Source organism: Equus przewalskii, chromosome 4 (genome assembly GCF_037783145.1).
Source record: "Equus przewalskii isolate Varuska chromosome 4, EquPr2, whole genome shotgun sequence".
NCBI lineage: Eukaryota > Metazoa > Chordata > Mammalia > Perissodactyla > Equidae > Equus > Equus przewalskii.
The window spans coordinates 3,655,217-3,680,748 of record NC_091834.1 but is presented as its reverse complement, the minus strand read 5'-3'; the positions used below and the strand labels follow the sequence as shown (position 1 = coordinate 3,680,748).

Below are 25,532 nucleotides of genomic sequence, written 5' to 3'. Positions count from 1 at the left end.
TCCTTATAACAATGTGGTTATTAATCATTTGTCATTTCCATATTTTCTCCATACCTTTACAATGGCTTATCTCACAATTATAGAAGAGAGATTTGTTTTAGAATGTTAATCTTAAAAGCCTACAAGGTACTGCTTACAAAGACTATTCAAGAAAAACAAATTAAAAATTACACAAACTATGCAATCTTTATGTAATTTTATATAGTTTTTTCAAGAAACTCTTTCTTTAAACATATGCAGGACAGATTATAAGGTTTATTTATGCTTATTGAGTGTTCTGTGTGCCTGTATTAAAGTGTTGACAGTTTCCAGACTGAAACACACTATAAAGAAGGATGATTTGTAACAATGTGGCTGTCAGATAAATTATAATATTTTATTCTAACGTTAATATTCCATAATTCCTAGACCATCTTTCCAGACTTTTTCTGAAAGTGCAAGGTCTCAGAAGAAAAGTCATGTGCAACTTGTAAAGAATAAATCTTACTTGCAGAATGTTAAGCTCTTTTTAACAAGGTTTCATCCACTTCAATTTCATATATAAAGTATGGTTTGCTTGTTATTAAACTGTGACCAAATGTTCAGTCTTATAAGGGGGTAAAATATTGGTGTTTTTGTTTTCCTCAATGTGTCATCTTATGCCAACAAATAACATATCACACCAATCAAAACAGTAACTCTATTCTGAAAATGTACCCAAAAGGAATTTGGGAAAATTAAAAGATTTTTAATAGGCAATATAAAAAATTAATTGTGATAGTTAATTGGTATGTCTAAAATAATCTTGTTTATTTCAAAGCACCTTCCAAGATATTCAGCAGATTTAAAGGGAAAGGGTGATAGAAAAAAGGTTGAAATGAATATCAGCTAATAAATGCAGGAGGAAGGAGAGAATTAGTAAAATCACCATTTAGCAACTCCCAGTGAAATAACTGGGATTTAGGCAAGGTTAACCAAGTAATGCTGAAAACACTGACTGAAAGCTTGTTGGGAAACAGAGTATTCATGTGGTCTTAGAGAATCACGCCACAGATTATTTAACAGATAAAAAGTGACTGAGTGGCATCACCAATAGTGGGACAACCTGACTTTGTGCCCCCTAATGGGATGCAACAGCACCTAGGTAGTGTTCTTGCAAAAAATGTTTATCTAGAATCTAACCATAGGAACAATCAAATAGAGAATGTGCGACATCCTATGTCATGGCTGGCCTGGGATCTTTAAAAGTCTATGTCTCAAAAGACAACATTTGAAAAAAAAAAAGGCTAAAGAGACATGACATGAAAATTTGCAATGCATGAACTCTGACTGGGTCCTGGATAAAAAACAAATTTGAATGTTGACTTTATATTAGATCGTATGGTATTACTGTTAATCTTAGGTATTATAATACTATATACACATAATACCATATAGCTCCCTAGGAAAATGTCCTTATTCCTAAGGAGATGCATACAGAATGTTTAAGGTAAAGGGAAATTTATATCCATTGTACCATTCCTTGAACCTTTCTGTGGATTTGAATATTTTCAAAATAAAGAGTTGGGGGAGGGATTTCTTATGTTTATGTTGCTGCTATTCGAAGCCTGGAATAGTATGAGTCAGCCATAGAGTAAGTACACACGTACAAGCCATTCCAACATTTGGTAACTAGTTCACTGCTGATGTCTATCTACATCAGCTAAACAATTCCAGATGTAAAACTTGGGGAAAAAAAGAATAGTTTTCAAGGATTGGTTGGCTCCCAAACGTCTCGTGTACATGTATCTGTTCCTGGCAGTGTTCAGTGTTCCCTCCCTACTCCCAGTGACCCCGAGCTGAACTACTTCCCAAACAACTCACACTTTCCAAATGAAATCTTTGTTCACGCCGTTTCCTCAGCCTGAAACACTGTTCCTATTATTTCGCTTGTGAAAATCTTAGTCTTTAAGGCTTAATTCAAATTTTTCCTTCCTGTGTGAAAGTCTCTTCAAGACCGCCACCTCTTCCTCCAACTGGAAGCAGTCACTCCCTGCTCTGTGGTCCCTATATCTCTCTTGACACACATCCTTGTTCTTTTTTGCATTATGGTCACTTATGTTCCCTAGAGAGGGAAAGTTTAACTCTGTTACATTGGATGAAGTCCAAATTCCTTAGAATAATGGACAAGGCTTTTGTGACTTGGTGCCTGCTTCTTTAGAGTCTAATGTCTTGACACTCCCTTCAGTGGACCTGGTACCACCGCTGTAACATAAACCAATTTCTAGGGACTTCTGCACGCCTCAGATCCAGGTCCCTCAATTTCATGGCTTATGAAGCAGCAAAGTGCTCCCCAGGATTCTTGTGAATTCCTGGGTCTTGTATTCCCATACATTACTCGATTCTTCTAATATTTACTTATATTCCTTATTACTATATTAATCTTAGTTACCTCTTGCAATCCTGGTGACTTCTCCAGGCTACCGCACCAGCTGCCTTTCTCTGTGCCTCACCTGATTACAATTTAGCCCCTTCTTACAGTTCGGGAAAATAAAACCAAAACCTTTCCTGCAAAGCATTCATGAGTCTGGCCAACTTCTGAAGGAGATGAAGGAGGATTCACATTTTCATGATGCTACAACTTCCCTGAAAAGTAAGCATCCACCTCCCCTTTGTCCCACTGAGGCCCAGGCACCCCATCTGGTTGGTTCCTCTTTCCTCCCCAGTTCTGTCTTGGCTTCTCACTCTCCTCTTTCCATTCCTCCCAGAAGCAAAAGCTTGGCACCAGCCAACCCAAGGACTTTTATCCCAAGTACTTAACAAGGTATTAAAACCAAACAAAACCCCACAGTTTCCTCTTTAAGAGAAATTCTTGGGCCAGCTCTTCAGATAATTTTTTAAAAATCCGTTATAAAGCTATTCATGCCATGCTACACATGCCATACTGTTTCATACCTTAATGCTTTTGCACATTCTGTTCTTTCTGCCTAGAATGCCCTTCCCTCTATAGTTTTCTTGGCAATTTACACTTCCCCACTCAGGACTCTTCTCCATGCAGTCCTCTCTAATCCACGGTAGCTGGCCGCCTCCTCATCCCTCTTTGGTACCACCACTGTGCACAGTATTTACCTTTCACTGGGCTGAAATGAGCCAGTGTACACGTCTGTCTTCCACGCTAGACTGTGGGCTCCTTGAGAGCAATCACTGCACTTCGCTGACATTCATACTCCCAGTTTCTATCGCAGCCTGATCAATACAATACACGCTAAATAAATATTCATCAAGTGAACGAGGAGTTAAGAACGAATGAACTTTGCCCACACTTGAGATTTAAGACTTTCTTAAGGTATAAACAAAGTCTTTAAAAATTTGGAGCCATCACTTGTTTCAGAGAGCTCCCCCTAATTAGGTGCATTTATGCACCTCATGGTGCCAAGTAGAACATTTTACCCAGCTGGCTCTGATGTTTTTTAGGTCATTAATCTGAAAAGCTTATGAGTCAAAAAGCCATTAAGAAACGAATCCTGTTGACTGGAATAGCGTATTTTACTTGTTCAGAGAAGCTGGCCTCCCATAACCAGCATGAGGCAGTTTTTAGTGGAGGCCTCGTCTCCTCCAGCTGCCATAGATTTGCTGCTGCTCAGTTACAAAGTTGTGCCTACTTACAGTAGCAAGGCTTATGATAACCTGTCCAGCACATGGATATGATGACATCTGCTCCCTGCCTTGCTAACAGATTGGCATCCATCTGAGCAATTTCTGTATTCATGTTGGACTGAAGGATGCTGTAAGAATATTTCTAATTTGTATTTAGTTATACAATTATTACATCAATCCAATTTTTACAAACATCTTTATTGAGACATAATTCACATACTATAAAATTCACCGATTCAAAGTGTCCAATTCCGTGGTTTTTAGCATATTGATGGAGTTGTGCAACCATCACCACATTCTAATTCCAGAACATTTTCATCACTCAAAAAAGAAAACTTCCCATAAGCAGTCACTCCCTCTCCTGCACCCACCCTCCAGCCAACTCTAGGCAACCACTAATCGACTTTCTGTCTCTGGATGTTTGCCTATCCTGGACTTTTCAGATCAGTAGAATCACACAGTATGTGGCCTCTGGGGTCTAGCTTCTTTTACTCAGCACAATGTTTTAAATGTTCAGCTATATAGTGGTATGCATCAGTACTTTTTTATTGCCAAATAATATTCCATTGTATGAATATAACACATTTTATTTATCCTTTCCCCAGTTGATGGACATTTGGCTCGTTACACTTTTTTCTATTATAAATAATGCTGCTGGGAACGTATGAGTACATGTTTTTGTGTTGACATACGTTTTCATTTCTCTTGGGTATATAGCTAGAAGCGGAATTGCTGGGTCCTCTGGTAACTCTATTTTTAACTTTCAAGAACTGCAGACTATTTTCCAAAGTGACCGCACATTCTCATCAGCAGTGAATGAGGGGTCTAATTTCTTTACAACCTCACCAACACTTTTTATCATCTGTCTTTTTAAGTATAGTCATCCTAGTAGATATGCAGTGTCATTTCATTGTGGTTTTAATTTGCATTTGCCTAAAGGCTAATGATGTTAATTAATTCAATTTGGAGGCCACACATTTTAATGAATAATTATAGTGATGAAACAGGGCATTCTATTTCACTGTTAATTAATGTTAATTTTTAGTGATTTTGAATAAAGTGGTAAAGAGATTATAGCCTGTTAAATGTCATACTTAGCAAGTGTACTCTATTTCCAGTTTATCTTAAAAAATTCTAACTTGGCTAGATAAAAGTTAAAAAGAAAGAAGTCAAAACTTCAGAGATAGTTTCATAGGACAAATTCCCCATAGGATAATAAAACATACTCAGTTACTATCAAGTATAAGGCAAAGAGACCAATCTTGCATCTTTTACTTAATTTGTTCAAACAGTTTGGTTTCTGTTGGGGGAAAATCTAAACTCCAGTTCCTCTAACATGAATAAAATAGCATCCACATCTGGAACCCAGACCACATGTGAGGCTCCATGGGGTCCGGTCATTCTTTGTTTTGAAGCAAGAAGGCAGCAAACATGTGTTCCCAGCCAAAGAATCCACATTTGCAATAAAATTAAAGGAACGAACAGAGTGATTTCATTTTTGAGTGGTATACAGAACCGTTAAGTGAAATTAGAAATTGCAGTTTAAACAGTGGCTTCAATTAAGAAGAATTTCAAGCACTTTTTTCCTTGATCTGGATTTTTTTTGAAAAATGAAAGGATCTAAAAGGTGCATCAATGGCCAATACAGGATATAATATTTGCATAACTCATTTTCAATTACGATCAAATAATATATTTAAGGTCAATAAAATGTAAACCAGTCCTGCAAATAACATGTAAAAAGGACAAATCCATATACCATTTCTGGAATTTTCCCTACCAGTCAGCTTGGGGACCACAGAATGAGAAGAAGCTGCTCTTGTCCATCTAGTCTAGGGAGCAGATCTTAACGGAATTATAAAAGTAAGGTGATCCTGAATGCAAAGGAGGAGAGTGACACCCATAAAGCACACGAGTCAGTTCCTTATCTGACTGTTATACCAGTTTAGGGGGAAAAGTACTGAGAAATGGGACAGAAAACCACATATAAAAAAATTTAAAGGGAGGCCAGCCCGGTGGTGTAGTGGTTAATTTGAGCACTCCATTTCCGTAGCCTGGGGTTTGCCGGTTCAGGTTCCAGGCGAGGACCTAGGCATCACCCATCAGGCCATGCTGTGGCAGCGTCCCACATGCAAAATAGAGGAAGATGGGCACAGATGTTAGTTCAAGGACAATCTTCCTCAAGCAAAAAGAGGAGGATGGGCAACAGATGTTAGCTCAGGACCAATCTTCCTGACCAAAATAAATAAATAAATAAATAAAATTTAAAGGGCTGAAATGTGCAATCTCTTTTTTATTAAAAAGAAACAAAGCTTTTAAACTGAAAAAGAAGTGGGCTATTGATGAATGATTACCTGTCTATAGGCCTTTATACAAAAATATGTTCCTTCTCTCTTCAAGCAATTAAACATAATGAAATGAGCTAAAGATTTATAGATTTTTAGGTTTAGGCATAAATAAGAATTTATTGACTAATAGAGTCATTAGCCACATGAAGTGTCTTCAGAATAAAGTTGTAAGTTTAGGAATCTTTAAGATTTGTTTATATTGATTCAGATAACATTTATCTGGAAACAGGTGGCAAGATAAAGAGTTTTCTGGCTCTGAGATTCTGTAACACTATTTGCAAAACATTAGAGACAACCTGAAAATTTTATTTAATGATGTTGCCTAACCAAAGTGATTTTAAGTTTTGTTAAGTGTAAAGAAATATGAGACAGAAGTGGAAATTTTTTTAGTTTGCATACCTGGTTGTTATCTTATTGAAAATGTACTTTCTATACTAAATTATAATCACAAAATGATCTTTATATTCAATATTTTTTAGGGTTTGATCACACTTTCCAGACATAAAAAATTAAGGGAACTCTCTCTATCTGAGTGCAATAAAATCACCAATCTTGGAGTTCAGGTAAGATAATTAAGGTTTTCTGTTAAATAATTAAGACTGAGAATTAAGCACAAGTTGAATAAACTTTGTAAGTCACAGTAGAAAAAAGAAGTGGATTGGAAATGTAACAACACATATGCGATCTCGGTTGAGGCAAGATCAGCTCCTGACCCTCCACAGCCTAAGGCGACTGAAAGGGTTTGTTTTCTCCTTTCCCCATCTGTGTCCTCCCTTCCCAAGGTCAGACTCATAGGATAAATAGGGATAGGGAGACATTTTACTTGGAGGATGACGAAATGCACTGTGGTCAAAGTCTTCTCATATAAGTGTTCTGTAGGTAGAAACGTTATATAATCTAACCATGCACTTGGGGAAAGTTTGAAAAATTATACCAGGTACTTGACAATTGGGAACTTAAGTTACTCAAACATAGTGGGTAGCATACTTTACCGGGATGGAAAGCATGAGATAAATAATTGGTTAGGATAAGTGGTTACCTGCTCAATTGGTACTTTAGGAACTCGTAAGAAAGGTCAATTTCCTAGACCTGGTCTTGAGGGATGTACATAAAGTAGCCGTTCTGAGTGAGCAAGCCACAGAGTAACGTTTATCACAACAGTAAGCATCTCAATGTGCTGTTAAGAGAAGAAAAACCAAAATCATCTGTCGTGCACGTATTAAACTAGGGCGAAATCTGGTTACCTATTAGTAAATCATGGAAGGTAACATTTTTAAAGGGAACCACTAACCTAAGAATGTGGAAACTGTTAAACACATTGGAAGCTCCATAAAAAGTATCCTGAGAGTTCAAGACCTCAACCACTTATGAAAACCTGGGGCTAAACTTGGAAAAAAATTTTGAAAAAAGAAACTCTCTTACAGAGATATAAGGGTTCATCCCACAAGTGGAAAGATAATCCAAGAAATGGCTGAGAAGTCACAGAGCACAGCAAAATGGAAGTTAGGTCATCTTCTGTGAATTTGAATTGTACTTTGAAAGGAGTTCTGACATGGCTAACAGGAGAGTGTTAAAATATTATATAAACTGGTGAGCTACAGAGGGTGTCTGATCAACTGGTGCTCTAGACTTTAGCATAGAATCCTAGAGTTCTGGAGCTGAGGGAATCTTAGAGTCATCTAAACCAACTCCCTATTTTTATAGGCGAGGAAATTAAGACCCAGAGGGCTTAAGTGACTGGTCCCAAGTCCTATACCTTCTCAGCAACAAAGGTTATTAAAATAAAAACAGTTAAATATTAACATTTATAATATTGGGTTACATTTTTTTATATGGTGATCAATTACATTTGAGCAATAACTACAAATCATCCAGAAGTATTGAAACCTATTATGGGGATACATGGCCTCTTAATAGCCTCACTTCTTAGTTTTTAAAATGTTCCTTAGGATGAGAGAGTGCCTACCAAAGTATCGGGAAGCCAATGCTTTTTGCCATTTCTCTTTGAGTCTTTGGGTTCAGGCATTTTTATTTTCACTCTTTGGAACCTGCAAACTACACTATTTTTAGGTGCTCTGAAAGTTTTAGATGAAAGTACTTACCCATATGCTAACTATCTGATCACACAGCTGAGTTTGGCATAGCTTTAAAAAAAGTAATCTTTAAAAAATTGGTATATATTTATTTTCAGTGATCTAAAAGAGAAAATTTTAAAAAAGGGGAAATACAGGAGCATGGAGATACAGAATTATTTATTAGTTGCACGAGATCTGCTGTGTTATTCAAGTTCACACACAAAAAATTTCTCTTTCTCATCATCCCGCTTTTTTAGCTACCTGCTTTTAGAGTGTGTGTGTGTGTGTGTGTGTGTGTGTGTAGTTTTTAACCAGTTTTACCCCTTCCTAAGGTTCCAAGGTTCGCACTTCTGGGCATGTGGTAATCTTTCTCCTCCTTGCCTCCTCCAGCCCAATTATTAAACCTCAAAAGAAAAGAGACAGAGGAGGAGAAACGGACGCATAAGCCAATTTCACAATTCCTTATCTGGATTTACAAAAGAGAAGGGAAGGGAGTAATAAGGTGATTAAGTGGAGATGTTGAGATTATCCACAATTTCTTGGGAATTCTGTTTCTTGTCACTTAAAAAAGGTAACTGTAGGAGATTCTTTTTTTTAGCACAAGACATTGGAAACATATTCTACATAATGATTTAATGAGAAAAATGAGAAGATAAACATTTTTACTCTGCTTCAGTTTTGCAAGAATCATTAATATAATAACAACAAAAAATTACCTCATTTTAGTGTTTTACTGGAAACCACAGCACATGGCAGATGGAGTGTCTGCAGCCTCAGATGCATTGACTTTTTAGGATCTGGTTTTAATTACTTTCTCCAACTTCAGTCTTTTCTGAGAACATGAGACATTCAATAGTCATGTTAAACTAAAGTCATCTGGTTGTCTTGAAAGGCACATGCATCTGGGGAGAGATGTTACCAACAGTCGTAACTGAGCATTTCTCAAGAAACCTGGCCCTTGAGCATTTTATGAATTTAGTTAAATAACAGACTGTCACTTTGGCAAAAGGATTGGTTTGATCAGGATGTTACAATACAGATAAATTGGAACTTCTGTCTTTTTAAGTTGTTTGCATAGAACCAATGGAATAAATCTAATTATTTACTCTGGTTGCTTTTTATACTCTCTTACTCTAGTTCACAGTTCTCATTCCCTTTTTTCGGGAAGGAAGTATGCTATAAATACATTAATGTAATATCTATACATATAAATGAGCATATTTTTCTTTATGCACATTATTTGTGGGTGAAAACCTCAAAGCTAGACAAAAATTTTTATTTCAGTGTTGATAGATTGATATAGTTGTTGATTAAGGAAGGTTATTAAAGAGGAGAAAATCAGGTGTAGTTAGGACCCATCACAAGGACTTACACATGTGTGTATGCAGTGAAAAGTGTGCACATATGTGTGTTTACATGTAAATGTGTATGTAAATGTATTATGTATGTGTGTGCAAATTGTGTACAAGTTTTAGCATGTGTTAGACTACATACGTTTACATGTAAATGTGTGTAATTGCGTAACTATATGTCTAGTGTGTGTGTAAATTAAATATAATACACATCTTAGTGTATGTTAGATTACATGCATATGCCACTGTGTGTATATGTTGTTATGTTTATGAGATATTGTTCTCTCATGGTCATTTTCTCTCTTTTGTCTACATGTGGTTTTGTTATTAGAGAAATGCTGGTCTCATGAAACAAGTTAGGAAGTATTCCCTCTGTCTCTATTTTCTGGAACAGATGGTAGACAATTAGCATCACTTCTCTCTTAAATGTTTGGTAGAATTCACCAGTGAAGCCATCTGGGCCTGGCGCTTTATGTTTTGGAAGGTTATTAATTGTTGATTCAATTTCTTTAATAGGTATAGTTCTATTCAGATTATTTATCCTGTCTTGTGTGAGTTTTGGTAGATTGTTTCTGTCAAAGAATTAATCTGTTTCATCTAGGTTATAAATTTGTGGGTGTAAAGTTGTTTATACCTTTCTTATCCTTTGAATGACTATGAGATCAGTGGTGATGGCCCCTCTTTCACTTCTGATATTAGTAATTTGTGTCTTCTCTCTTTTTTTTTTCTCTTGATTATCTGGCTAGAGGTTTATCAATTTTATTGATCTTTTCAAATAACCAGCTTTTGGTTCAGTTTCTCTACTGTTTTCCTGCTTTCAATTTTATTGATTTCTGCTCTAGTTTTTATTATCTATTTTTTTCCTGCTTACTTTGGATTTAGTTTGTTCTTCTTTTTCTAGTTTCCTAAGGTGGAAGCTTTGGTTATTGATTTTAGATCTCTCTTCTTTTCTAAAATATACAATGCTATAAATTTCCCTCTAAGCACTGTTTTCATTGCATCCTATAAATTTTGTTTTATTTTCATTTAGTTCAAAATATTTTTAAATTTCTCTTGAGACTTCTTCTTTGACCCATATGTTATTTAGAAGTAAGTGTGTTGTTTAATCTCTAAATGTTGTGAGATTTTCTAGCCATCTTTGTTATGGACTTCTAGTTTAATTCCATCATGATCTGAGAGCACATTTAGTATGATTTCTAATCTTTTCATCAAGGTGTTATTATACTGGAGTCCTATTTGTGCGGTGGTAAGGTGTGTGTGTGGGGGGGTCATAGGCTATATTCATTTGATTAGGTCTCAGTCTTTTAATGGCCTCTGCCCCAGGGCTGTTATCTTTACAAGTGCTTCTCACCCCGCCTCCTTCCACACTTAGGTAAGACAAGAAGGGTAGAGGGTGCTGGAATTGGGTATTTCCCTTACCCCTTGCCGGATTGGCTCTGGTAAAACCCGTGTTGGTCAGGCTCTGGTAAAATAACTTCCCTTGAGGGCAGGCGTTTATTAGTGAGAACAGCTGCTCTGGAGATATTTCAAAATGGTTACTTTTCCCCTCTCTTTGCGGGCAGCACAAGCGGATTTTTCTCTGATCTTCAACCTAAGAACTTTGTGGGCCTCCTGGAGGTAAAACTCATGAAAGTATAGGGGCTCACCCAAAGCTAGGCCCCCAGAAATTTTTCTCTCAAGCTAATCCACTGTCAGTCTCCAGGAGTTAGTCAATTACCCTTATAATATTCCAACCGATTACTGGCTCTGGCCATAGGCTTCTGCTCCTAGTAAGCCATGATTCTCCATATTTACCTTTCTCTCCAGTTTTCAGGGTGGCAGTTTGCTCTGTGACCTCAATTATCTGACGGATCTAGGAAGAGTTATTGATTTTCAGTTTGCTTAGCTTTTTTCTTGTTTTGAGGTTGGGAGCGATAAGTTCCAAATTCTGACAACAGACTGGAAACTGGAAGTCTGGAACGTTACTTTTGGATCTGTGGATGCTGGCTGAATCAATAACATCCAAAAGGGATGGCAAATGCAAAGCAAGCTCTGAAGCAGATCTTGAGAGCCCAAGAAGGAAGTCAGAGAACGGCGGGGCTCAGGAGCCAAGGGCAGAGAGCTATAGGTCAGCTGGGCTGGTAGGCAGGCGTTGCTGGTGAGCACTGCACCTGTGGATCTCATGAGCTTGCTCTCTTTGAGCTCTCTGCAGTGTGCAGCCTTGTGGGCTGACTGTGTGCATATAGACAGAGTGTGGGCTGCCCCAAAGTTCAGTACTTTGGTCATGTCCATTCAGAAAGATTTTTAAGCTTCCTTAGTACAATACAAGGATACTATTTGCAATCATCAAGTTAGCTGTTTTTTAGATGATTAAGTTCAACTTGGATGGATAACTCCACGCCTTCATGTACACCATATGCATACTGTCCTGTTCAGATTCATTAATTCTGTGAAAATGTGACATCTAGCTCACTGATTGTACTGAAAAGATTTGGACTGGACTTTCTATGTAGTGGACACTGAGAAAATGTTTTTTTGAAAACAGGATAAATCATTCAAAAATTTTAAGAAATGATGAGGCTATCTAGTGGAATGCACAGACTTGTAAGCAGAAAAAACCAGTACCATGTGGTGATCGTTAGCTAACGTTAATTTAGCACCTACTACCTGCCTGGCACTGTCTAGGTATCTCCCATGTATTAATTACCTACTTTATGAGGTAGGTAATACTATTGATTCCATTTTACAGACAAGGAAACTGAGGTTCAAAGAGGTTAAGAATCTCGCCCCAAGTGATGAAACAAGCAAGCTCATGGGCTGGAGTATAAAATGTCTAATTCTGGAGTGACTATTCTAGCCAGTATGCTGTGATAAAGGAAGCTATAGGAGGATTCAGTTCAGCTATCTAATCCAGCATGGGAAAGCAAAGGCAAGCTCATCTGTTGGGAAATCACTTTAATAAGAAATGCAGAAATTAGACGGAAGGGCAGAGGGGACAGAAGACGGCTATCAAGATTAAAGGTGACCAAAAAAAAAAAAAGATTAAAGGTAGGAATATCAATTCAGAGCTTTTCTTTTCGTCCAGGGGAGAGAGGATAGCAGCCTGAACAAGGGCAGTAACAGTGAGGCTGGAGAGAAGCGAATGAAGTGGAAAACATAAAGGTAGCAGAATCCATGAAACTGTTGAGAGCTTGGATGGGGACAGGATGAAGCCATGGTTAGGGATAACCTCCACGCACCTGACTTGGCTCCCTCCGGGGTTTGTGGTGCCCTCGTTTTCAAGTCCTTTCCCATAGCCATTCACATAGCCGGGGCTATGAACTACCAAGTCCTTTTCCGTATCGTGGCATTTATCGTTGCGCTTTCTCTTCCTGTGAGTGGTTTTGTCTGCGCTGCTTCTAAGCCAAGTTCACCTCTCTAGTCTTATGACAGAGTCTTTTAAGAATCTCCTCTCCCACTCTCTATCCACAGGCGTGTGAGGGCTGCAGGTGGGCTAAGGGAGCGCTGTTGGAATTTCTCTCTGTTTTTACCCTACTTATAGGTAATTTAAAGGTTGTAGTGTTCTCTGTCTCCTGGTACTGATGAATGTATGGGCCCTGTGCAGTTTCATTTGTTCTCTCTGTAGATTTTGTGGTTTGGGGAGGAGGTGAAGATGAAGACTTAGATAATTGTCATTGTTCTTCACACCCAAACATGGCCTACTTTGTCTTTTATTAATTATGAAAAAAAGTATCTTTAACATACTTTTTAAAGCTCTGCAAGCAGAATGCAGTGGGCAGTACTGGTAACTACAGAGGAGAAATAAGAAGCGTGTGGTCGTGGTCCAGCCTCGTCTTCTCTCTTTGTCTTCTCGGTCTAGCTTGTGGCCTATGTTCTTCGCAAGCTGATTTACTGAGACCTCGAAGATGGCGTCACTGGTGAATTTTAAGAGCCTAGCCGTATAGCCTAGGTCAATGTCATGTTCTCTGATGATCACAGAGGTATCTGAAGACTTTCGTCTCTGGGGCGAAAGCAGCAGTAAAGACACTGGAACTGCTACTTCCTTCATTGTTCTCTTAGGGTTCCTTCTTTCTGAGACCCTCAATCTTGCCCTAACTGCGTGGACATTTGAAATAAGTTCCTTTTCTCTTTTAATCTTCCGTGTGTTTTAACCTCTTTTTTCCATTCTCTTGGGTAACAAACTTTTTATTTTGCTCTTTATTTGACCTTTAGTTTAGTAACAGATTTATTTTGATTTACAAACAGGGGAGTAGAGAGGAGGGATCAAGGAATAACAGACTGGGAAGGGTGGCCATGTGGGCAAACCAGGAGCTACTTTATAGCTGGGAGAACAGCAGAGCGAGATCCATTGCGGTTCATTTACTTTCAGCCTGACCCAGAAATGTTCAGGGTCAGTAATGGGTCAATGTTCAGAGACCCAGTAAGTCAAGTAGTTCTGTAGATGTGGGTCGGCTCCAGGCTGACTCCCCAGGTGGGGAACTGAGGTTTCAAGGCTCTCAGTTTTGTACCCTGGGCCACCTGTGCTGGAGAACTGAAGCCCTGACCAGCGTGGAGCATCTACATCAATACTCAGGTCAGAAAGGCCCAGGAGTCCCCACCTCATTCAGCAACAGACCTATCTGGGTCCTCCTCCCAAAGAACAGCCCACGGCCAGCCTGCTCCGAAGGTCTCCCTCTAAAGTGTAAGAAGAACTGGATTTATTCTGGCCCTAACAGCAAGAACTGGATTACTCCCCAGTCACTCTTTTCAGGTCTTAAATTCTTCCTTTGAATCACTAAACTTTCTGACTAGTTATAAAATGTTGTTTATGTAAGATTCTCATCAATCACGCTCATCAGTTGATAGACTCCACCCCCTAGTGCTCAACCCAAACTGATTTCAGTGGCCTTTGACACATACTGACTTATAATGCCAAAGATGGATTAGATGTTTGTCTCCACATAGCAACAGTTTCTTTAAAAACCAACATTGATTTCTATTTGGTTTCCAAGATTAAGTCATTCAAGAATTGTCAAAGCATGAGATTTCAACAACTCTACCTCTTCTCCAGGGATAAAGTTATGTGTACGGGTTGCAAGGGAAGCCACAAACAGAGGATCCCTGTCCAAAATGGCCTCAATCCTTGGCCGTTGGTGCAGTGTAGGTTCTGAAATCTTCTGTATGGGGAGATGGAACATCCAGACGTCTGGGACACTTTATTTCTCTGCTCAGGAAAATTCTTTACTCATCCAATACTCCAGGTTACCATTAAGAAATAATTGATAAAACTGTCTGTGATAAAGATCCAAGAAGGTCCCAGGTTCAGAATCATTTTCCAAGGTCTTGGGAAGGGGAACTAAGGAATTCCTCTGGTAGAATTAAGATGGGGGAATCTGGCACCTTGTGGAAACAGCAACTCCCACAAAACCTGGAACAAATAAGGGCTTTGTTACAGAAATCTGTGCTTCCTGGCTGTCCATGCCAAGAATGGTCTCCTAGAATTTACAGTAGAACAACATACCCTTAAGAGACCTAAGGCACCTAGCATCAACTGGGAGTCACAAACAGACTCCTACTGAGATACCTAGGCATTATTCTCTCTTCAAAGGCTGTGAACAAAAGAAATAAGCTCAGTATTCTCTGTTGCTCCTGAGACTAGTGTGTTTCCAATCGTAGAAGCAATTCAACAGAATTAGAAATTTTGCCAGACTTCAAAGGATGTGGAATTTGACAGCTCATCAGTTTCTAAGGTTCCAGGCGATACTGGAGTCATGGGTACCATGTCCTCCTGGCTGAGAAACAGCTGAAACTGAGAGCAGCCCGTGCCAGCCTTGGCTTCTTGCCCACCCCTACTGGGGAGAACCATTCTCGGACAACTGAAGCACTGATGGACTTGCTGAATGAACGCACACATCTGTGATTTTCACATTGAGCATCCACAGAGAAGAACTGTAAGAGAATGTGTTAAAAGGAAGACAATCCTTCGGAGACCTCTCCCAACCTTTAAGCTGCTCCTGGAACATTAGTTTATCCTATGTAAGATGAAACTTGCCAAAAGCTAAACAAAACCCATCAGATTGTCTGAACATAAAAATAAAAAGGCAGGAAAAATAAACATCAGAATCCCACTTTCCTGCAATAGTATGAGTTTCTTTTGCTTCTTAAACCTAAGCGGCCAATCTGTTTTGATCTCTCTTTTATGCAACATGTGAGGCGTTGCTCATTGTACCTCATCCAACATGAGCTGGGTGCCTGTGGCATGTTTCACGGGAGCTATGATTTCTCCATGTTATGACTTCTAATAACCCTTTCTATCAACTTCCAGTTAAATTTTGTGCACAGTAGCTGGTCCTCCCAAAGCCTTCTCCATGTTGAAGGTGGTGAGGTGGTGTTCTCAGGTCTTAAACAGCACATGAGATTGTTCCAGGATCTCTCTGGTTCCACTGCTGACAGGCAGAAACTAGCATTTGTATAGGGTGTTATCTCTGCCAAGTGCTTTTGGAGTACACATTTTCTTTCCATCTTCCAATGAGCCCGTGAGATAGGTAGACAGTTGTTTTCATTCTCCCCTAACAGATGAGGAAACTTGAGGTTAAGTAACTTGCTCAAGGCCACAGACGCAACGTCAGATCCCGGCCCTTTGTCGTTCCACGAGACTGGCAGCCTCCCTTGATTACACCATCTGTTATCCCATCATGCCCCAAAATGGGAGGTCAAAGCGGCACTGATGGTTTGTGAACTCATTATTGCCTCGAGATCCTTAAATGGAAAAGGTTACAGGAGGACAGTGTGACTTTGTCCTTAGAGTAAAAGTTCTGGGTTGCCATTTTCTTGGGAAAGAATGAGAAAAAGAACAAGCAGGGTGGCTGGCTGTGCAAACAGAAACCTATCAATTCTTTCAGGCTGATTATGACAGCTTAAGTAATTTCCATGCTCTTCCTGTCCCACAGAGGCCCCTGGAGGAGTGCCGGGTAATTTGGCCACTGAGTACCCATTTTTCTTACTTATCTTAGAAAAATGGAAAAAGTGTGGGTTATGTCACAGGCCACAAGAAAAATACTTGATTGATCTTTGGGTAGTCCAATCCTGGCTCATTTTAATTTTGCAGATAAAAGTCTAAAACCCGAAACTGTTCTGGAATTTTTTTTTCTACAAATTATAATTCAAAGATATTTTGTTTTGTTCTTTTCCTGGTCTTCTTTCCAATATACATTCTCTTTTACTGCTTACCCTTCTTGTTCTTTAATTTCCCCACATTTGACATCTTTTTATGCACTCGCCACATTTTGTATTTTATAAGTAATTCCTTTGTTTTTACCCAGCATCCGTGCAGCCAAAGTCATCAAGGTTTGCTGACAACCAAAGGTGTTGACACAACCAAATGTCTCCAGAGAAAGTGTTTACTTTGGCAAATGAACAAGACAATCTATTTCAGTGTGAGAAGAAAAGATTAGAACTTCTATTTAGATTTGTTTTTATCTCATGCACTTTATTTCTGTCTTTATATGCTTTATAAGTTTGAATAATTGTATGTCTATATAATTTACAAGTACATTAATATACATTTATTGGAAGTATATGCTCAAAATATTTTTACTATGGTATGCATGATTTAAAAAATTTCTTAGTCATAGCCATAGAGAAGCAGTGAATACAAATGATAGTACTAGCTACTATTTACTGACTGCTTCCTATGGGCCAGGTACTGTTCGATTGCTTTTTTCATATTAACTCACTTGATCCCCCAACAAGTCTATGAAGAGGGTGCCTTATTAAGGTACCGTGTTATCCCCATGTCGCAGATGAGGTAACTGGGGAATGAAGAGATTGAGCACTTTATCTGGGACACAGAACTTCTAAGTGGCAGGATTTGAGCTGAGGCTAGCGGGTCCCAGACTCTGTGCTCTTGATCACCCTTGTACAACGCCTCTGGCAGTTACTGAACAGAGTGCGAGGAAGGACTGGACGTCCATTCTGAGAGTGACCCATGGGAGCCCATTTTCCTCACTCCTGTGCGAAGAGGCATTCTCCATTCCCTAAGGACAGTCTCCCATCTTGAACTTCTTTTGCATGCCAGATGTTGGGGCCACCAGGATAAACTAGACATGGATTCTGCCCTGAAGAAGGCAGAATTATAGTTAATTATAGTTGATGCAGAAGATAAGACAATTATACAAATAGCTATAATGCAAGTAGAAGGTGAGAAAGACAAACAGATAAAAAGCTCTAGGCGTTTGGAAGCATTTCTTCTAGAGGGAGGAATTGAGGAGAACTTCGTGGAGTAAGCCACATCTGAGCTGGCTGGAAGCTAAAGTTTATCCTGCAAATCACCATCTAATTTGGTAAAAAATTTCATCATAAAAGTTTTTGGAAATACTTGTTTTGGGCCTTGGTCTCGCCCCTTTTCTCTTCCGGAGTCCTCTCCATATTTAAAAGCAGCACACTCCTCTTGCCAAGGCTGGCTTCCCTGGCAGGCAGTGGGAATGCAGGAGTGGCATCTCACCAGGAGGGGAGGCTGGGATTTCCCAGCTTCGTGTGCCCAGGCCACGACCACTGCCTCCTGCTCTGATGCCTACTGGGAACAAGGCTGTCTTTGATGGAATGTAGCTCTACACCGCATGGAATATACGAGGCCCGAGAAACGGCAGTTTTGAATTCAGTTTATAACTTAAAATTGTGGAAGTTGTATTTCAGCCTCTGAGGCAGCCAAAAATAATCGTCCTTACAGAAAATGGTTCTTGACAGCATACGATTTTTCCAGAATTATCAATAGGAAGAAAAAAAAACCCCACAAAACTTTGTGGTAGAATGAATCGCAACCTAACGAAGCAAATGGTGAAGAGATGGTGCCATGAGGATGCACCGTGAGGTGAGCTTTTCTAAGGCTGGGAGCTGTCACCTGTTGCAGCGCATTATTGTGACAGCCGGTAAACGTGAGAAGTTCAATCTCCTCTACATACCCAGTTGAGGAATGTAGTCATTAAGCCCCCATACCGTGACTCAGCTCAGAAGACACAGAGAAGAAATGATTCAACTCGCTGAGAGATTTGTAAATTTTCTTCAAGCATAGAATAATCTTATCTGCAGGGCAGAAATGAAATTTCATGAGTGATTATGTTGAGACATGCCTGCAGACTTAAGTATTTAGTATGACTTATATGTCTCCAAAGGAAAATATGAATTCTAAAAGAGGGAAAGTTCTGGCTTATTTCTTGGATCCACACTGATTTATGCCAAGCATAAAGCCTTGGACCAATCTTTGTGCCTCAGATTTTCCATGGGTGAGAATGCTACCATGAATGTATCATAGACCTTCTAATCACTTTTATAAGTTATTCTTTAATTTAAAACCTCTCAGAAAGTTTAACTTCAAAGACTATTAGAGTTTTTAAAAAAGGCTTAAAGCAGAACTCATTCCAGCAGTCCGAGACGTTGACAGATGCTGCTGAAAAGGGTTTTCAGACACTAAGAGCCTGGAGTCCCACTTTAAAGCTTGTTTCATCTTTTAATAATTTATCCTTAGAGTTTAAATATTCATTCTTGCTTTAAATTTTCTCTGGTTCCTTGAATCCTATTCATTCTGTAAGTAGCAAACAATGTTATCCTACTCCTCGCAATGTTAAGAATTCTTGTGTGATTAAAAAAGAATTCAAGACATTTAGAAAGGATCAATTGACCAGCTAGTATTCACCGAGAACCTACTGTATTTTGAATACAATGCTTGTGAAAGGGGTAAGAAAAGCCAACAGAGTCCCAGACGGTACCTCTGAGAGACTTACCGCATTCTCATTAAAAAACTTGCTGAATCTCTGAGCTGAGATTCAAGATCACTCATTCCAATCCTTCAAAGCTCGATTCCTTCTGCACCACACTGGGTGTGCCCTCTATGCTTGACTATCTCCAACGACAGGAACCTCACTGTCTCCTGACAAGCCGCCCCTCCCAATTTTTGACATCACTTAGTTGCTAGAGAAGACAGATCTCGATACAAAGTTAGCCATTAGACCTGAAGGAGTCAAGTACTATCAGTGCTGAATCAGTTGAAAAGGACCAGTTCAGCATGAGGCCAGAGGCCAGACGAATCGCTGCTGGTTGCTGTGATTTAGGGTTAAATAAAAATAACCAATATCTTTTAGTTTTCCTCCAAGTACAATGCAAACGTGCGTCTTTATTATTATTGGTGTCATATGCAAATCCCAGTAATAGTTAACATTTATCAAGTACTTACTGTGTCCCAAGCACTAACCAATATGCTATCCTGCCTCTCAAAGAACCCTGTATATAAAATTTTGTAGCTAGCTAGGTAGAGAATCTACTTTGTGATAGGAGCCATTTCAGGTGTACATATAATTTCATATAATCAACTATCCTTTGATATGGGTGTTATCATTCCCATTTTACCCAAGGAGACACTGCGGCTCAGAGAATTCCAGCAACCCACATGGCGGCGGGGCCCGGCTTATAAGCCCACGCTGTCGGATGCCACAGTCCTGGTCTCCTCTGCTGTGCTAAACTGCCTCTTCAGGAAATTTCTCTCTTCTGTTAACTTATTAAAGAAAATAGTTGACTGACTAGTTCTTTCTAGTCTTCCTTAGGGCTAAAATGAGAGGACAGTGGTGTACTCAGTGGGAGGGAAGCCCACTGGTGTTTTTACCTCTGGAGCCATCCTGATGGCCATGAACTGCTCCTACGGCCCAGGTCCTTCCCTCAGTTCTGAGAGGAAAATGACAGGTGGTCTGATGGACACCGTTTTTACATATAAATAAAGAGTGCTCTCCTGGTAGCCCACTAGGGCTGCTAAAATCTAATATCTACATCTGAAATGAATGGCAAACTATCACTTACTGAGGGCTCTAAGAATTTGAGGTGCTTCACAGTGAGGCAAAACCTCCAGAGGGATTGAGGACATGCTGGTGGTTGTAATTCTCACAATTTGGGGGAGGGACCTTTCTTCTAAGGACAGCATTAGTGTTATCTTGAACTGCTCATGGTTTCCAATTTCCACTCGCCTTGATTTATTAAGATATTTTTACAATTACTGTTAGGTTTATTTCTGTTGATCATTTTGTTCTTGTATAACAGCTGAGAATGAAAAAGTGACAATGAAAACCAAGAAGTACGAGACAAAGGAAAGAATTTCCAGGCCTTTTCGAGCCCTAGAGATTTCAGATGAACATTTTGGCATTTCAGAACAAGCTTAGAGGGTAGCTATTACTGTCCCTAATTTAAAGAAAAGAAAACTGAGGCTCAGAAAGATTAAGTGACTTGCTAAGGTTTCAGAGTTAATAAGTGGTGGAAATTAAAACTCAGGTTGCCTGATTCCAAAGACTGTTTCCATTACATTACCCTGTCAATCCCAGAGGGTTTGCCTTCTGATTCTCACCTCCATATTTCTTCTCCTCCGCTCACTTGGCTGAATGTAACTTTAACAATGACTAAGCATATGGGTTGAATTTCATTAGTGCTAACTTCAGGAAAAACCAAATCCTGTTGGGAGGAATGTGAATATTACTAAGCTGTTAAGCTGCTGCATGAATATCTTCTGTTGTAAAGAAATTTTGGATGTAGTGGCTGCTTTTTTTTTTTTTTTGCAACATGATGTAACACATCTATATTATTTCAGGGACTAAAATGCATACTAAACAAACTGCTATGGGTAAGATGGAGACGGTACATCTAGAGATGTACACAACATTTGAATAAAGATTAAGGAAAAGAAAAGGAAAAATCTTTGCCTTTGGAATTTCTTGCAGGTGTTCTGCAAAGGCTCACTACTCTTGGAACACTTGGATGTCTCTTATTGCCCCCAGCTGTCAGATGACATTATTAAAGTCCTGGCCATTTATTGCATTTGCATCACATCTCTCAGCGTTGCTGGTTGTCCAAAGGTACGTGCAGGCGTCAGAGCTCAGACATGTCAAGTCGAAGCGCTGCCAAAGAACCCGGGCAGGGTAGCATCAAGGGTTGAATTCACGATAGAACTTGTTTTCCTTGCCATGTCTGAAGTATTCATTAGCTTTTTTTTTTTTTCTTTCCCCAAATTGGAAATAGCTTTATGATTTCATTTGTGTCAAGGGAGAATTTTCAAAAAGTTAAAAACAATTCTCATACAAATATAAAAATATGTTAAAGATTTATTTAACTCAACAATGAGAAAACCAGCAAAATGGTAAAGCCAGTTTGTAAAGCATTTGATGGAGCCAAGTATTTATAGGAACTGAAGAAAGAATGTGGGAATGTGATTGTTAAGTTAGATCTAAAATTGGTTAATGTTCTATAAGGTAATAAATCTGTAACCTTGGAGTTATAGTTTCTACCAGACAGAAATAATTTGCATCTCTCCTGGACAAACATATATCAAATTATAGCATGTAATTTCACTGAGTTTGGGCCTTAATCAATAGTAAATAGATGTCAAACAAAGGCATACTTCTGTTTAGAATTCCTCAGGTTGGCCTGTTAAACTATCTTCCAGTATGGCACTGAAAGGACATACAATCATCTTTTGTTTTATTTTCAAGTGTTTGGTAATTTTTCTTGACATCTGATGGCAAAATCTTTGGGCTGCATATAAAATCATAAAGGAGAAAATAAAAATCCATTGTCATATCACCATCCACACATAACCATTGTTGGCATTTTATACGCATTCTTCTAGAATTTTTCTATGTACAAAGACATTAGAAATAGTTATAGAAGATTTGTGTTTTATCTTTTTTTTTAAGAATAGAATCATATTTTCAAAAGTACATTGTAACTTACTTTCTTTTCTCTTAATATATTATGAACATATCTCCATGTCAAGAAAGACACAATCCTGGCTCTGGATTAATATGACAGATGGAATGTACACATATACTTTTGTTCCCTATTGAAACCCTACCAAAAGTGCAGAAGAAGGGAAAGGGCCCATATTTATAGGGAAAACAGGAGAGGAGACAAGAGCAACAAAATTTTGGAAACTTGAAAATAGATGGACTAACTTAGCAGATCAGAGACAGCTTTGAATCCTAAGCCAACAGTAGAGAAAGCTGGAAAAAAAAAAATTTGATTTACACCATAATCATCAAACTCGGCCGCACTGCATATCTCTGGAACTAAGTTAAGAGGATGGCTAAAATAAAGAAGACTGGTTAAAAGTTCTCGAGAAACAGATAGATCCCTAGGTCTCCCCTACTCCACGTCTCCGGGCGACTGCCCTTCCCCACCCTCATCAGAAGATCGGAAATTTACTTCCTACAGCCAGATTTCTGAACCTCGGCATTCTTGATATTTTGGACTAGATACTACTTTGTAGTACGGGGTGGTTCTATGCACTGGAGGATGTCTAATAACGTCCTTGCCCTCTACTCACGGTATGTCAGTAGCACCCAAGCGCCCAAACTTCCAGTCATGACAATAAAAAAATGTCTCCAGGTATGGCTGAATGTCCTCTGGGGGACGTAATTGCTCTACTGTGTGCTCTACAGATAGTCAGACAGAGGTTGTTGGGGCTGGGAGACACGACACAGTGTAACTGAGGGCTTGGGTTCAAAAGTGAAAACAGGAATTAAGTGACTGACTGCTGAAGGCGGAGACACTCAGGTTTTCCAACACAGCATCCTGAATTCGGCTGCCAGGTCTTTCCCTCCAGGCAGGGGATTTGAAGCTTCTTTTCTGGGGACTCTGACTAGCCCAAGATAAAAGACTGAAAAATACTGACATCTGGGGGTTTCCCAACAAATAACCCATCTCCACCACCGAAGCTTAAAGTAGAGAAGGCCCACATCCTGCGCGCAGACTGTCCCGTCAGTTGTTGTCCCTCCACTATCAATCATGAGCAGACAGTCAAGAATTACCAGGCATAAGAGCAAAGTCTCTAAAGGGGATGGTCTGTGCGGTTAGTGGATTAAGAGAGTGATGCTGGACTCCTGACTCCTCCACAGTTAACTGTGCCGCAGTGGGGAGCAGGAGGTGGTCGGGGGAGATGTGGTAAATCGTGATGAAATTAAGCTAGAAAGTTCACAGTAAAGTTCTTTCTGTTTAGTAACGTACTTGTTTAGATTTAGGGAGAACAGATGTCTTTCTGGTCAGCATCAGCTGGTTCTGGAGGCAAGCTGGGTCAAGGAACTCAGCACATGAGCGCCACTGACCATGGAGCCTCTGCAGCTTGAGCGGTCACACTGGCAGGGGTCCCGCTTTCACTGCACATGGACGTGAGGACACGTGGGCAACACACGGCTCCCTGGGAACTGCCCCAGCTGTAAGGCCGGCACAGATGGACCCTGGGCTTTTTAGTGCCTCTACTAATGAGGGAGGAAAGTAGGAGAATGAGAAAAGGAAAGCTCCAGTGAGAACAGCAATTGGGAGCAGAGGGTGTTTTTTTTCATTTTTTGTTTTGTTTTGGGTAAGGAGAAACTGAGGGAACTCCTTCTATAAACTGTGCAGTGGATAGTGTCTTGCAGCCTAGAATCTGAGGCGGATGTTACATAAATAAGATATTAAGAAATGAGTCACTCTACATGGAAAATCTAGGGGGAGAAGGAGGGAAGTAGATTATTCCAGAACCTCAATGTAAGGGAGAAGAAGGGTTTAGCTTTACTATCTGTGTGGGTCAAATGAATCTGAATCATCTGATTCAGAGGATGTTGTGGCCATAATTTGGGCCAAATCTGAATACTCCTCACCCAGAAATTATAAAGCTGTGGTCCAGTCTAACATATTCCACCTACACTGCTTTTGAGGAGCCATAACACACAGTAGGGTCTGGCTTATCATTCTAGGCTAGGTGTCCCAAAGCCTCATGGTCAATCTTCAATGGTCACCTTACCCATCTCCTGGAAGACCAGCTCTTCCCTGCAACCAGCTTACGGCCAACGTCATGACCTCATGCTACCCAGCACTAAAATGGGAATAACATAACCTCTGCTCCATAGGACAGAGATCAAGACCTTTATCTGGGAGTTAAGAATGTAGTCAGTCATCTCCACCTCCAGTTCCTAGCCGCCATAAGTCCCTACAACATCACCTCACTCACTGAGCATCTTGAGCTTCTGATTTACAGGGAAGGTCGAGTCCCTTTTCAGCTCCTGCAGTATCAGTAAAACCCAGCACTCTGAGCTCCACCTCTCCTGGACTTTTCCCTCACCTCCTTGTCTTTCCCTTTCTCTACAGTTCTGAGGGCTTTGTTTTCTCCCCCCAATGACATTAGATCTTCAGAGACCCAACTAGGATGGCAGGAATGTCTGAAGGCATTTTTTGTGAGAATCAGTTGCAGTGTTAAACCTTGGTCCTGAGCATGTTCTGGAAACACGGCATACTTAGACAATGACAACATCTATTTTTCCAAACTTAAAAAGTGTGCATTTCAAATGGAAGGGTTTTTCTGCACAATTCTCTCAACTTTATGTTAAAAACAAGAGCCAAGTTTCAAGGCATGTTTTTTTAGACTGCTCAAACATTTAAAATAAATTAAATCCAGTTGGAAAAAAAAATTTCTTTGGGGAGAGTGTTCTAGTTGATTCTGCAGCAGGCCTCAGTTCAGCCATAAATTCAAAAGCTAGACCTTGAGGAAGTGAAATAATCTAAGAAGTGGAGTTGAATTACCTCCACAGAACATCTGTTCAAAGTCCCAAGCTGTGAGAACCCTCAGCAGAATTTCTGGGCCTGAGATTCATGTAGTCTCTGTGGCTTCTGCTCTTCTCTCTCTCCCTGCCCACGAACGTCTGTCTCACCCACTTGTCCCTTTCCAGGACCATGTTATTCCACACACAAGCCATCAGAGATGTCCACATCCCTTCTCATAGCGATCTGACCCCGTCTGCAGTTCTTGAGGGGATATACATATATTTGATAATTTCGTAACACGTGGATGTTATCAGACCTATGTTTCCAAATTGATGATGCCTTAGAGTGGATTTCAAGTAAAGCCAAATCCCAGTGTTACAACATTTCATAAGTTTCTCATATTGCCGTGACAGGTGTTACTAAGGGAATTTTGATGACGTTTCCCATTCAAACCAGAGAACTCTAAGATGAAAATAACAGCAAGATCACAAAGTCTATTGGTGTCACATGATGAGTTGGTTAAAGGGAATCTGCAAGAGTCCTGATTCTGTTTGTCATAGACTGAATGTTTGTGTCCCACCCCCAAATTCATATGTTAAAATGTTCCCCCCAAGTGTGACAGTATTAGGAGGCGAGGG

General features: G+C 39.7%; 1 protein-coding gene across 9 annotated transcripts in view; it reads left to right on the top strand.

Moving 5' to 3' along the window:
- FBXL13 (F-box and leucine rich repeat protein 13) overlaps positions 1–25,532 on the top strand; it is a 211,788-nt gene that overhangs the window by 177,062 nt on the left and 9,194 nt on the right. For 8 of the 9 annotated variants that reach the window (XR_011539373.1, XR_011539374.1, XR_011539375.1 and 5 more), the window contains 2 exons: positions 6,443–6,526; positions 21,102–21,236. Coding sequence is in view for 6 of the 9 variants with exons in the window: in XM_070617032.1 (XP_070473133.1) it covers positions 6,443–6,526; positions 21,102–21,236 (219 nt within the window). In the remaining 3 variants the exon portion in view is untranslated. The remainder of the gene's footprint in view (positions 1–6,442; positions 6,527–21,101; positions 21,237–25,532) is intronic. The other variant, XM_070617030.1, reaches the window with a different exon arrangement.